Here is a 14,084-nt window from a genome sequence, read left to right as displayed (position 1 = left end):
CTATGTATCTATATATTTTTCTTATAAATAAACCATATATCGAAATGAGCTTTCGAGGCAATTCACACCGAACTCTTTGGCATTGGGTTCGCAACGATTTGGCTATTTTCAATTTTTTTCTTTCTTCATATCTTTGTAACACTTTGTTCAGGAAACATAACTGTTTTCTCTGAGAGGAGAGAAATGTGGCATGCTGTAGGATTTTGATGTTAAGAACTATAATGTTTACTCGGGTACCTTCTCAATCACAAACCACAGATAGTTGAAATGCGCAGTTTGTCATTAGAACATCTGTTTTGGATCCAATGTTCTCTGGATCTAAGTTTATGTCTATTACAAATGGTTGATCTAAGTTAATTTTTATCGCAGATTCTTGAATTTTTTAGAATATTCCATAACCAATAGTTGACATTAGGACGAAGAATCTACCGACCACTATGTGGGAGAGCAGCTGCTCGACTGCGTCATCAAAGAGTCACCCTGATGAAGGCTGATCTTTAACTAGATACCGGTGAAACAAAGGCATCCAAGCAAGCACCAGCAGTCGTTTCAGTGGCTGATCCGGTCCCGCACATGGGTCCATTGTTAAGTGCAATCCCTTTGGTCACCTAGTTGCAAATTCTTTAGTTATTTGCCTTTCCCTTGATTCATTTGATCTAAGAACAACTTCTCTTAGCCAGAGACGGATACTATTTACCCATTGATTGATCTAAATGCAGAAATCCCCTTGATTAACTTAGTGTATCTAAAATCCACTCCACAATTTAATTAACACAATTATATTTACTAATGTGATGAATATACATTTATAATAGTCATTTTCATATATTGATTGTTTTAGTTATAGCTATGTGTATGAGTTGGATTCATTGACCATGGCTCATGAGATTAATCAAGGTTGACTTTGGTAAAACTTACATTAATGTTACAAAAATGATTACATTAATGGTTAGGATGTTGTATGACTATAGTTGAAGAGGGGCTACTATTATTGATCATATTTCAACCATAGAGAACTTGATTAACCATTATAGTTGACCATATTCAACCATAGAGACTTTGGCTAACCATGTTTGACCTTTCTAATCATGATTGCCCATTAAGAGTCAGTGGAGCATGTAATGTTCTAGGTTGAATATCGTTAACCAAAGATGACCATGCTTAATCATGGTTGAACATAATTAATCATAGAGACCTTGATCATGGTTGACAATATTCAACCATGTTTGATTATTGACTACTACACCAAAGGCACTTTTAAGAGGATTTTTTAAGACAAGAAATCTTTTGTCTTAAAAAATCACTTTTTATTTTAATTATTTTACATTAAAATTTAATATCAATTGAATTGTCTTAAATATAAAATTTAAGACAAAAACAATTAGATACCAAAATATTTTAAGACAAAACTTTATATTTAAGACAAAAACAACTTAAGACATATATTTTAAGACAAAATTTTAAATTTAAGACAAAAATATTTTAAGACAAAACTTTACAGTTTAAGACAAAAATATTTTAAAACAAACACAGTGTGAGACATAAATATTTTAAGGCAAAACTTTATTTTAAGACAAAAATCTAGTTTAAGACAAAATTATTTTAAGACAACTTTATATTTAAGACAAAAACAGTTTGAGACAAAAATATTTTAAGACAACTATATATTTAAGACAATGACCACTCAAGATAAGACAATTAACAATTAAGACAAAAACATATATCAATTTAAGAAAATATTATCTAGCAACTACAAAATTGACTTTGACAGTGCAAACCTGAGTCTGCCAGCTTATATTGCGCCTATACCAACACTGCTATTTCACTTTCCATTCACATCATCTTATATAAAGACAACGACTTGTTGGGCTCTTTGCTTTCTGGGGGTAGCCAACTTTAAATAACGTGAAAAATTTCCCTCGCAAGATTTCCCAGATATTAATTACTCTTTTGTCCCTTCAATCTTTGTTGATACGATTAGAGACAACTTGTATGTCGTTGCATTCGACACTACTACACAATGAGAATTTTAAGACAAAATAAATCTTTTTTCTTAAAATTTTCAATATGAGGCGCTAGGAAAAAAGGTAAAGGATTAGGGCTTCGTCTTTACACTATTGATGGGTTCTTCGGGAAGTATAGCGATGGAGGGTGACAACAAATAATGGGGTTTAGAGTGTTGAAGGCCGACAACAAAGGTGTGCGTCATGAGAGGAACAATGGAGGCACTTTCGATGAACATGGATAGGTGGTAACATAGTTGGAGTACTTTTCAGGGTCTCCATTAATTGTGATTTAATATGTCTTTTTTGACTGTTTTATTTATTTTGAACGCTATTTATGTCTGTTGGTTGTTGTTATTAACACATTGTTGTGCTAGATTGGCAACATGGATTAGATTCAGCGAAAGGATTATTGAAAAATGCAACAAGAAATTCTCAATTTGATTTTGCCTTGATTAAATTGAGAAAATTTGAATTTCCACATCAACAAACAATTTGGATGCAATTAACTTGTATGACATGGGTTGTGTCACCCATTTTACTCAACAAATTCGAGTTGGAGGAGTTAGAGTTCAGTTAAGCATGTGTGATTGCTAATTTGTAGCAATCAAAGTCAATTATCTCAAGTTGTTTTCAGTTAAACTAGTTCTAATTGTTGGAGGAACTAGTGGAAGGCTAGTTGTGCAGTGGGACTTCAGTCAAATGCAGTGATCATCTAGTTAACTGATCAATCAACCCAAAATAGCTAGTGCATGCAAAGAATTCAAGTTCCTTGGCTACGGTGGAAATTCCAAGGCAATGTAACATTAGTTGTAGACTAGTCTTGAGCGTATAGGTGTTGCATGCAGTCACATGATCAACCTTAGGAATTGTGCAATCCATTTTGGAAAAAATCCTAAATAATAGGGGCCTAATTTCTCAAGGAATTGCACAAGGAAATAGGGGCTCAAGTAGAGGTAGAAATTGACAAAGTTTGGGTTTTGGCTTCTTAGTGAGCAAAGAGATAGGTTATTCACCTACAGGTTGTACACATTTGAGTAAAAAAAATTAATATATCTATATTCATCAGATTGATGCAAGAAGGCATTGGAGTTTTTAGCAGATTGCTTTCCCCAAGAAAAATATTGTGTGCATGTGTTTTATTTCTTATTGCATGTCTGAATTTTTTGTTCTAAATTATGAATTAACTTCGTAGAGTAGTAGAGTAGGTGTGTGTCTTATGATTTGGAAAAAACTTCATTAGTGGTTGCAAATCTACACCATAAGTTCTACATCATATCATAGTAGGATTAACATTAGAGCAGGAATTTCGAATTTGTTTCTCAGGAGGTTCGAATTTGCAGTTCAGTGTAGAAAGATCTCTTAAAAGCTGAGAATATGACCTTCAACGGGCTGAGGCTAGAGTATGCCTTGCAAGGCAACTCCAATTTCATTGACTGGAAGGATCGCATGGAGGAGGTATTCGATGACAGTGGATTGCTAGAATACATCAAGAGAGATGTTACAAAACCAATATAATTTGATGCCTAAAACCTTGCTCAGTGGAAGAAAGTTGTAGCCAAGGTGTGGAGAATAATATTGGAGGGAGTACTGGACCACATTGACAACAATATCCATGGGAAATAAAATCCTTATGCAATGTGGTAGGCATTGAAAAATCTATTCTAGACTAGTAGTGACCACAAAAATTTGGTGCTGAAGGATAAACTTTGAAACATCAAGAGGTAGAAGAATCACTTTATCCTACAATATTTGAGGAGGTTCACACAAGTTCGTGATGAGCTTGCAGGAGTTGGTTTTACTATTTCAAATGATGACTTGGTAAGCATAGCCCTTCTATGCCTTCCCAAAAGTTGGCATAGCTATCCAAATTAAGTGAATGGGAGGGAGAAACTACCGAATTGTAAACACTTATGGTACGATTTGGTACATGAGGAAATAAGGCAGAATACAAGAGATGGGGCCTCGTCCAAGGGAAATGATAAATAAAACTTTGCATTGGTTGGAAAGGGAAAGAAGGGAAAAGGGAAGAAATCTCAAACCAAACTAGAATCCAGCCAAGGGGGAAAGAAGAAAGATTTGTCAAAAATAAAGTGACTCAGTGATCTGATGGAATAATTGGATGATACAGTTCTAGAAGAGAAACATTACAACTATGGCGATGCAATAATGCCTTGGTAACGTTGGATGTGCATACCCACTAATAAAATAATGGGCATAGTTATCATAATAAGAGAGATAAGGAGATCGAGGCATTTCTACCAGGCCAACGAAATAGAGGTGTCAGAAAGAGTAGTAGAATGCCAAACATGTTTAGAGAAACACCTTACAAGGAGTGGAAGTTGCTAGTAATAGGCTCATAATGGTCATGAGCAGGACTTAAAAGCATTAGATAAGGTAGCAAATAGTGGAAGAATTAGCACCCAAATGCACTGACATATTTTCTTGAGTGCTAGGGAGGATAGGCGAAAATGTAGAAGTTATTAAATGTCACTGACAAGAAGAAAACCTGACTGGATGGTAGATATTGTAGACACATTTAAAGTGAGGCCTTTGATTTGTGTTATGTCAAGCTTAGGATGGCAGAACTGAAATGCACAGTGGCCACAAAACCAGTGGCTCAAGAGGAGGGAGAATTCACCAGCTCTGATACCATGTTAGATATACATGGATTGTGGATAGCCAAATAAGGTAAAGCATGAATACCTTTACTATTAACAAATGACACACATATATAATCATAAGGGCTTCACTGGGGGAGAAATATCATACCACGTGTGTTCATATTGGGGGATATATATTGAGGAAAAAATGACATAATATATTGGGGGATATATAGGGGGTAAAGGGATTTTATATTGGCAAGCATAAAAAATGGAGCTCAAAGATAATGGGAAAATATAAGGAGGTATAAAAAATGTTAATGTAAACATGGATACCTACAATATCTAGTGAAAGTATGGTTTTTTAAATTGGGAAGGTTTATTGGGTTCATATTAGTAGGGGGTTACATAATGTGATTTTTAGAGTTATTTTCCAATATGCAGTCAAATTAGGGGTATTGTTTAGTATGCCACGAACACACGTGATATGTCAGAGGTCCATTGAGTGAAGCCCCTATGTAATAATACACTCATATGACTATTGGATTCATATTCAAATGTCTCTTGGACTCCCTTTGATTGTTTATCTTCCACACCATAACCCTTAAAGGATTAGGTGTCCAACAATAACAACCAAATATTCCCAAAAAATTGTAGCCTTTTGAATCCCTTTTCAATAATGAACAAGAGAAATTGTTTAAGACTGAGAAATTTTTCATAATTATTAGTGCCCCTACCTAGCCCGCATTGAAGTTTGTAGAAATGATTTCTCTATTAAATATAAAACAACACCACCCCCACAATCTCCCCAACAAAGGAAGGCCCATCAAAATAAGCCTAGTGGTAGGAGTGATCCACTTCTTCATTAGTATTATTTATGGGTTTGTGATCCGATATAACTTCAAGGATTAAATCATAAGTAGTTGGGATTTAAGTTGCCACCCTTTCAACAGTTTATGACTTTGCTTGGAATAAGTCATTATTCCTTGTAATCTAGATTCCCTAGTAGATAGTGGGTGGGAGATTTCTGAGTTTTTTTAGGCAATATGTTCCCACCATGATTGCTAGGGTTCTTTGCATGAAGGGCCATGCCACGTAGAATTTAAAGTCAAGGAGTGATGCATAATATTTCACATTACAATGACAATGGGACACACAAGGAACACATGGTCCCGTGTCTCCTCCACACTTTTACAAATTGTACACCAACTAAGCCCAATAATGCATCTCTTCTTTAGATTATCACCAATATGGATATTATTTTCGAGCATGCACCATAAAAGAAACCTAGTTTTAGGATGATTGATACTATACGTTTTGAAGTCAATTCAAATTAAACAATCTCTATACCACCAACAAGAATAATCTCTATATCACTAGATAGCAACTTACCTAAGGCTCCCCATTGATGTGATACTGTGAACTCAATAATTTGCATTCATATGTCAATAATATCCATCTCCAAGTGATTTTTAAGGCTTAGATGCCCACGAGCCAGGATTTCTCAAGCCAAAGGTTAAGTGTGCACTCAAGGCTCACAAAACTTAGCAAACAAAAAAAGATGAGGGTGTTTGTTTTGGAACATAATTTTTATAATTTTAATTTAATTTAAGTGAATGGTAGAAATTTGATCTCCATCAAATATTTGCAAATATTATTAGTAGTATACAAAAATGAAAGGTTGAAATTTCTTTTCCAAGTTATACATTTTTTCCCTTTTAATTATATTCATTAATTAAAAGAATGTCATATTAAATGAGTTATGCTTTTTGGGGCATGTAGTATTGGGGATTCATAAGATTGGTTTGTGACAAAACCTATTTATAGATTAGGAATCTCAATGATAAAGTAAAGGTAAATGCTCATGGTTAAAAATCTTGTTACAATTTTTTTAAAATTGTATATATTTAAATCATATTATTTCATTTTATCATTAATAATTATAATAATAATATTTTAAAATAAAGTTGTAATGTGGTTATTTTTATATTTTTTTTACAATTTGAAAAATAAGATAAAATATTTTGATACTTATTATATATTAATATTCACGAGCTCTATTTTATTTATATTACTGTAACTAATTTAATTAATTTCTAATTAATATTTTGAGAAAATATCATATTCGTTCTCAATAGTTTTGTATTTTTCTAACATATATTTTAATTTTGAATACGATTTGAAGCCAATTCCTATTGAAAATGATCTGGTGGTAACGTAGACAAGGCTCGTCCTTGATGTAATATTGTGAAGTCAATAATTTGCGTTCGTATATCACCAGAGCACGTGCACTGAATGGGAGTAAAATGATTAAGGGTCTGAATCATAAATAATGGAGTTAAATTTTAAAATGATTATATATATAATTTTATTTTATTTTTTATTTTTTATTTTTTTATTATTATTATTTTTTAAATATGTAATATATTTCTCGGTGATTTTAGTATTTGAATCATCATTTCTGGATATTATTAAAATTGTTATTATAATAAATAAAAAACAATTTAATGATCTTAAGAATAATGTTAATATTGGTTGAGAACATCTATCCACGTCACTGGAGGCTCTGATGGCGCACTCGCGAAAAGGTCTCGGCTGAAGTAATACAACGTGTCGACCGCAGGATCGACGCGGACAAGGGTTTTATTAGGGGTTTTTTATTTTTTACACGGTCTTATTACAGGTTTCGCATCACCGTCGCGGTCTCAGATCAGGACTTTCTCTGTTTCTGCACCTCCATTGGATTCTCCGCCTATCACTTTCGGTTGCCGATCTGGAGACAGCTATGGACGACTCTAGGGAGCTAGAGGCGGTGGACTACTCGGAGGATCCTTCGCCGGATAAGGTTATTTTCGGAAACCCTAGATTCTCGACCCGCTCACAGTTTGCTGCATCCTCTTCTATTGCACCGGATCTACCGGATATTCCGCAGTACCCGCCCTCCGTCTCGCTGGCCGTCCACCGCGCCTCTCAGGCTTTTGCCGGAACCACCCCTATCGATTCGCCGCCATTCGAGGTCCCCCCACTCTCACCGGGCTCTCTGCAATTCCTGGCATCTCACACTCCCCCTTCGCCCTCTTTCGATCCGACCTCCCCCCCTCTCCTCTCGGTTCCCTCTCCCCCTCCACCGGATCCCCCTGCATCATACCCCCCACATTCGGGAGCTCGACCCTCCGGCTGTTTCGAAACCCCCGCTGTCAAATTTAAGCCTGCAAAATCCCCATCGCTGGAAGGTATTACCAACCCCCTGGTCGACCACCCGTCGGCTCCTCGCACCGGCAAAAAGAAGATCAAGTGCATTAAGTCTACAACAAAGGACATTACCATAAAGTTTGACGAATCAAAGCCTCTCGGCGGACTCATAGACATGGCCAACACGGTATTGGTAGGGCATGTCAGGGGAAGGACATACTCGGCGAAGCGGCTCAATCTGTGGGTAAAGGAGATCTGGGGTGGGGTATTATCCGACCTTCCTGCGGTCCATGTTCTCCCTAGAGGATGGTTTTCCCTTCAGTTCTCCAAGGAAAGCCACACCAATCTGGTATTGGGCAGATACTGGCATATAGAAATGGCACCGGTTCTCCTCAAGAGATGGAATCCCCTCTTTGACCCAGAGCGCGAACAGCTCGGAGCCGGTCCAATTTGGGTGCGCCTGCCAGGTCTCCCACTGCCTTTCTGGGCTGAAGAAGTCTTCATTAGAATTGGCAATGCCCTGGGGACATATCTGGATTACGACCGCACATATGTTGAATCTGGGAACCGAACCCTTGCAAGAATTTTGGTCCATCTAGACACTCGTGATGGACTCGAGGAACAGATCACGCTTCAGTGGGGAAGGTGCATCAGAGTACAGTTACTTGACTACGAAGGAGTTCCCTTCCGTTGCAGAAGATGTCACAAAGTGGGACATCTGGCGAAGGACTGTCCTCTCAACAAGAAAGCAGATGAATCCCCGAGGGCAACCCCGGCTCCAACCAGAACGACATCTCCTGTCACTGCTCGACCTACCTCTTCGGGTCCGCCCTCTGCGACTATCTCTCCTGTGGTCAATCCGGGACTTCGGCAACCCTCTCCGCCAAGAACCAGGGCTCGCTCGGCGGCAGAAGCGGGTATGGTCTCCGGCACTCTTTCCCCTCCTTTTCAATCTTCTATTGATGTTATGTTTGAATGTGGATCCTCCTCACAGACCTCCATGGCTCACTGTGCACTATCATCCCCCTCCCTGATCTGCACTGATCCCATCATAGCCACCTCCATTCCCTTGGCTAGCGCCTCCCCCTCTCCTTTGGAATCCTCCCCTCCACATTCATACTTCCTTCGGTCTAGATCTCTAGCCAAAGAGCCCCCCACCAAGCACTCGGGTCTGGGCATTGCGGTATCAGAGGGGGGAACCATGAATATCAGAGGACGCAAATCCCACCTATCTAAGGCTATCAAACTAGCCGGCGCAGAGGTTGTATCCGGCAGGCAATCCACCATTGACAGGGTCCTTAGAGCAGGACACACCCCGAGAGGTGTTCCCCCATGAAGTGCCTGTCCTATAACTGCAGAGGATTGGCTAGTTCCTCCAAGAAACTAGCCATGAAGCGGCTCATTGAAACTGAGCCTATCGATATCATTATGCTCCAGGAGACCCTCTGCCCCGCAGATCAGATTACTCGTGCTATGCAAGCATTGACCCCTGGCTGGAATTACGTTGCTATTGATGCCGCTGGCCGATCTGGAGGTTTGGCCATTGGTACAAACCCTCGCTCTATCAAGGTGGACTCGACTTGGGGAGGTACAGGTTTCCTGGGACTTGACATATTCTCCACTGATCTGGGTATGAACCTCCGTATTATCAATGTTTATGCCCCATGCACCCAGAGAGAATCGTTCTGGCAACATCTTCTACATCTCTCCATAACAAGTGAGGACCGGGTTATTATTGGAGGAGACCTTAATTTTTCTCTGGGCTTCAGGGAATCTTGGGGTTCGGCTGCACAAATTGACTCCATCTCAGACTTCATGACCAACCTCCTCGAGCGTACAAATCTTATTGATATTCCCATGCAGAAAATTCTTCCCACTTGGAGGAACAGAAGGGTTGGGGAAGCTGCACTAGCCCGCAGACTAGACAGATTCCTTATGAAGGAGACACTCCTTCAGCGACTGCAGCTATACAAACAATGGGTTGGCTCGGGGGGTTTGTCGGATCACTCCCCTATATACCTGGAGATCCAGGGCCCCTTCAAAAAACCCAAGGCTCCCTTCAAATTTAATCATACCTGGCTAAAGGACCCATCCTATGTCAAGATGATTTCTGAATACTGGTCCTCACACCCTATCAGAGGCTCAGAATCACTTGCTAAAGGATTCTGCAGGAACCTCTCTGAGATCAAACATATATCTATTGTTTGGGCAAAGGAGAAACAAGCTCGAGATACTGCTCAGCTTACCCATATTGAGGCTGAGTTATCCTCACTCACCGACGAGAGGGGCTTGGGGTTCATATCAGCAGCAGACAAATGCCGGTTAATTGCTCTGGAGAATCAAAAAGCAAAGATCCTCAATGAGAGAGAGGAATCCATCAGACTGAGGAGTAGGGCATTATGGATTCAAGCAGGGGATGAAAACTCGAAGTTCTTCCACAGCTTCACCAAAGGCAGAAAAGCAGCTAATACTATCTGGAAGCTCCCTACCCCTGATGGTGGAACTGCAGACACTTTTAACAAGCTCGCACACTTGGGCATCTCACATTTCAGGGATCTATACAAGTGTCCCCGTGAAGTAAATTTGCCAGATATCATCAATGTGGCAAATCACTTCCCGAGATTTGTGGAGGAGGATGACGAGGAGGCTCTTAATGATCCAGTTTCGGCGGAGGAGCTGGAAGGCGTTCTGAAATGGTTCAAAAAAGATAAGAGCCCCGGCCCGGATGGATGGACCATCGAATTCTATTTAGCCTTCTATGATGTTCTGGGACAGGATCTACTGGACGTAGTCGAGGAGAGCAGAACCTCTGGATCCATTTATCATGCCATCAACTCTACCTTCATTGCTCTCATACCAAAATCTGATTCGCCTGAATCCTTCAATGACTACAGACCGATCTCCCTGTGCAATTGCCTCTACAAAATCATCTCAAAGACAATTGCGAATCGTCTTAGACCTATCCTCTCCAGATCCATTGCCCCGCAACAATTCGCTTTCCTCGAATCTAGGCAGATTCATGAGGCCATTGGCCTGGCACAAGAAGCCATACACTCCATATGGTCCAGACACCTAAAGGCCATCCTCCTCAAAATTGACCTCTCCAAAGCCTTTGACCGGGTCAGCTGGCTCTATATCAAAATGATCCTCATCCACCTGGGTTTTCCCCACACCTTCATATCATGGATCATGGCCTGTATATCATCCCCTACATTCAGCATTCTCATAAATGGATCGGCCTCCCCCTTTTTTCACTCTGAGAGAGGACTGAGACAGGGCTGCCCTCTATCTCCTCTGCTTTTCCTATTGGTCATGGAAGGACTTAGCCGCCTCATGGACTCTGCCAAGAGATCTGGAGATATCAGGGGCCTTCGCATATCCGATCATTGCTCTCTCACTCACCTGCTCTTCGTGGACGATGTTCTCATCATACTTGATGGCAGTATTCGTGACTCTCGAACCTTCTCAAAGATCCTGCAACTCTTCTATGCTGCAACAGGTATGTTACCAAATCAGTTGAAATCAACCATCACCTGCACCCATACTTCGGTACAAGAATCTCAGCTAGCCCTTCAGGCTTTCCCCTACAATGCGCACCCTCTGGACAGAGGCCTCAAATACTTGGGCTTCAATCTGAAGCCTACCAGTCAAAGAATAGCTGATTGGGTCTGGTTGGTTGCCAAATTGGAAAAAAGACTCTCGGGCTGGAGCTTCAGATACCTCTCTAGGGCTGGCAGACTGGTGCTCATCAAATCCGTATTAGAGGCTACACCGGTTTTCTGGATGGCACTAGCATGGATACCAAGGAATATCCTAGGACGACTACAGCAGCTATGCAACCGTTACCTCTGGAATGGAAATCAGGACAAAAGAATGTTTGCTTGGATAAGCTGGAAGAAGATCTCTTTGCCCAAAAAATGGGGCGGTTGGGGTCTCAAAGACCTCCCTGATTTCGCTAGGGCACTTGCTGCCAAGATGGGATGGACCCTATTAACTAGTCAAAACCTTTGGGCGCATGTGTCCTATCACAAATACATCTGGCCCCAGGATATAATGGATTGGGCTAGATTACCATCTTGGTCATCGAAGGGATGCTCATCAATCTGGAAGGCTCTGATACACTCCCTTCCCCTCATCCGAGATAACCTTGTATGGAGAATTAATGATGGGTCGCTGGGCAGGATTGGCTTGGACCCGTGGATCAATTGTGGGGGCAGGCACACCCTCACCCGCGACCTCATTACTCATCTTCATAATCGGAATATTCGAAATTTCGCCCATATTGCAGATCAACAGCGCACGGACATCTTCTCACAAGCTTGGAAATCTGCTCAGCAGCTCGATCTCCCCCCGCAGTGGCATCAGGAATGGAGTGATTACATTCGTGCCTTGACCGAATCCCATATCCGCATCAAGCAAGGACCTGACGAACTCATATGGTGCAAGGCGGATCATGGTATATACGCACCCAAATATGGCTACAGAGAACTCATCACTCACAGGATACCTGATACCCTGCCCTCGTGGTGGCATAACATTTGGAAATTAAACGCCTCTCCCCGCTCCAGATTATTTTTCTGGTGTGCCCTCAAAGGCATCGTCCCCACGGGCGAATACCTCACTCACAGAGCCGTCTTCGGTCCCACCTGGTGTATATTCTGTAAGGCGGCATCCGAAACCACAGACCACATTCTCCTCCATTGTCCGGCTGTTCACGCTCTTTGGAACAATATCTGCACTCACCTGGGCATAGCGAGGATCTGGAATGGAGATGATCTCACCGGTGCATGGTCCACCTGGACCCAAAGCCACCCGGGCTCCAAGCTACAAAACCTCCCCCTCGTGGCATCATGGTACACTTGGCTTACGCGGAACCGTGTTATATTCGAGGAATAGGCTGTAAATTGGCCTCAGATTGAAGCGAAAATCCTCGCCGCATACCATGAATTACCTGACCCTCCCCCCACTCGAACCAGGACGATTCGGGCGATGCCTGCTATTGATAAATCGACCCCATGGGCGTTCTTCGATGGGGCAGCAAATCAAACGGGGAGTGGAGGTGGATTTATACTGCATATAAATGAACAACACAGATTCCTTGTAAAAATGGGATTCGACACAGGATCGAATAATTACGCTGAACTATCTGCCATCCGAAATCTAATGCATTTCGCATTATCTCATCAGTGCACAAATCTGAATATATATGGGGATTCTATGGTGGTTGTGAACTGGATCAATAATGACTCCACATGTCATTCACACACTCTCAGCAATTTATTATTTGATGCACACACTCTCAAAGCTGCTTTTAATTATTTCTCCTGTTTACACATTTACAGAGAACATAACTGCGAGGCTGACAAACTATCCAAAGAGGCCTCGGTACTTCCCAGAGGCGAATGGCTAATTGTGGAGCAGCAGGGGACTGAAGAACACAGGTTTTATCATAGACCATATATCGATCACAGAGACCAGCGGGACAATAGTCCCGATAGACGACAGTAGCGAAGCATTTTTGTCATGATGAACTGTACATAATAATGGATGATATTTTGTATGCAAATGGATCCTATGCGATCTCGAACAGGCTAAAACAGTCAGACACATATATGTATCTCCTTTTTTGCAACATGATCTGATACAACACCCTGCGAGGTGATTTTGAATGAACATCACAACAATGCCAAGGGCATCTACTATATGTAATTTTCTAAATTTTAATGAAAATTACTGATTTTTCCAGTGGAAAAAAAAAACAATTTAAAAATATATTTTACTTATATTTAGATGGAATATTTTATCAATCTAATTGATTTTTTAAAGTTTTATTTTATAAAATATTAAATAATAAAAAATTTAATTATTATAAATTAATATTTAGATTGATTTAACCAATCACATATATAGCAAAGATTAGAAGTATCTCTTTATTTTAACTAGCTCAAAGAAGAAAATTAATATAGCAAAGATTAGAACGAACTCTAATGAGCTCCATAGTGAAATAGGTAGTTAGGCAGTTCCTAAAACACCATGGATAGAAAAGATCTGCCATCTATGTGAGAATAGGAACATCTAGGATGAAAACCACTTCTCTTAGAGTGCCCCACGAACAACCACATTAGATCTTCATTTCATAATCTTTGTTGCAATACTGACCTTCCTAGCCTTTTAGGATGTCAAAATTATAATGAGCTCGGGAGGCTTCTCTCCAAGCTTTTTGAGTATAAGAATAAAATCTTAAATCAAACTAAATAATTTGTTTCTTTAGGTCCTATAGACCAAA

At 40.3% G+C, this 14,084-nt stretch overlaps 1 protein-coding gene across 1 annotated transcript; it reads left to right on the top strand.

Annotated features, from left to right (window-relative positions):
- Nucleotides 1-12,787: 12,787 nt before the first annotated feature.
- LOC149195974 (uncharacterized) lies at nt 12,788-13,306 on the top strand. The gene has a single exon (XM_089408086.1). The coding sequence runs from the start codon at nt 12,788-12,790 to the stop codon at nt 13,304-13,306; it is 519 nt and encodes a 172-aa protein (XP_089264212.1).
- The last annotated feature ends 778 nt before the right edge of the window (nt 13,307-14,084 follow it).

This window comes from Pinus tabuliformis, chromosome 2_2, assembly GCF_031772625.1.
Source record: "Pinus tabuliformis cultivar Carrire ecotype Pingquan chromosome 2_2, CPIR1, whole genome shotgun sequence".
In the NCBI taxonomy this organism is placed as follows: Eukaryota; Viridiplantae; Streptophyta; class Pinopsida; order Pinales; family Pinaceae; genus Pinus; species Pinus tabuliformis.
Note: the sequence above shows the minus strand (reverse complement) of the source record. Positions and strands in the feature narration are given on the sequence as shown.

What these genes read in the sequence shown, in the direction of transcription:
- LOC149195974 (XM_089408086.1), top strand. Translation starts at nt 12,788, where the DNA reads ATGCCTGCTATTGATAAATCGACCCCATGGGCGTTCTTCGATGGGGCA.